This window comes from Sinocyclocheilus rhinocerous, unplaced genomic scaffold (assembly GCF_001515625.1).
Source record: "Sinocyclocheilus rhinocerous isolate Xijiao unplaced genomic scaffold, SAMN03320098_v1.1 scaffold4558, whole genome shotgun sequence".
NCBI lineage: Eukaryota > Metazoa > Chordata > Actinopteri > Cypriniformes > Cyprinidae > Sinocyclocheilus > Sinocyclocheilus rhinocerous.
Window position 1 is genome coordinate 6,378 of NW_015656050.1, and position 671 is coordinate 7,048.

Sequence of the window (671 nt, forward strand, 5' to 3'; positions counted from 1 at the left end):
AAAGTTCAAAAGAACAGCATTAAAAAAAAATAAAAAATAGAAATCTTTTGTAACATCGTAAATGTCTTTACTGTCACTTTTGATCAATTTATTGCATACTTGCTGAATAAAAGTAGTAATTTTTTCCCCCCCCAAAAATCTTACTGATCCCAAACTTTTGAACAGTGTATATGTATGCTCAATCTCTTAATATACATTGTTTAAACTCACACAGACGCTCCGCTTGTGCCTAAACCTGGGCATTCATGAGGTGACTGTATATGCATTCAGCATTGAGAACTTCAAGCGCTCCAAAGAGGAGGTGGATGGTCTGATGGAGCTGGCAAGACAGAAGTTCAGCCGCCTGCTGACAGAGCAGTAAGTCACTCCTTCACAAGATCCGTTCGTCTGTCTGTTGGCTGAATTGAAATCTATACAATCTACATGTGAATTTGTCCTGATTTCTAGGGAGAATCTTGAGAAGCATGGTGTATGTATTCGTGTGCTGGGAGATCTGACGCTTCTGCCTACAGATCTGCAGCAGCTTATTGCCAAAGCTGTGGTGGCAACTAAAGCACACAACAAGTAAGCACAGCAGGATGCTATTTTATTAGTTTTCCTTATAATGTTTGACCTTCTATTGTATCGATTTTCATCAAAATATAGATCTTTTTTTTTTTTTTTTTTTTGCA

General features: G+C 37.7%; 1 protein-coding gene across 1 annotated transcript in view; it reads left to right on the forward strand.

Annotated features, from left to right (window-relative positions):
- Positions 1–202: 202 nt before the first annotated feature.
- LOC107719311 (dehydrodolichyl diphosphate syntase complex subunit DHDDS-like) overlaps positions 203–671 on the forward strand; it is a gene marked incomplete at its 5' end in the record, with an annotated part of 7,578 nt that continues 7,109 nt past the window's right edge. The window contains 2 exons of the mRNA XM_016526712.1: positions 203–357; positions 448–564. Coding sequence (XP_016382198.1) covers positions 203–357; positions 448–564 — 272 coding nt within the window. The remainder of the gene's footprint in view (positions 358–447; positions 565–671) is intronic.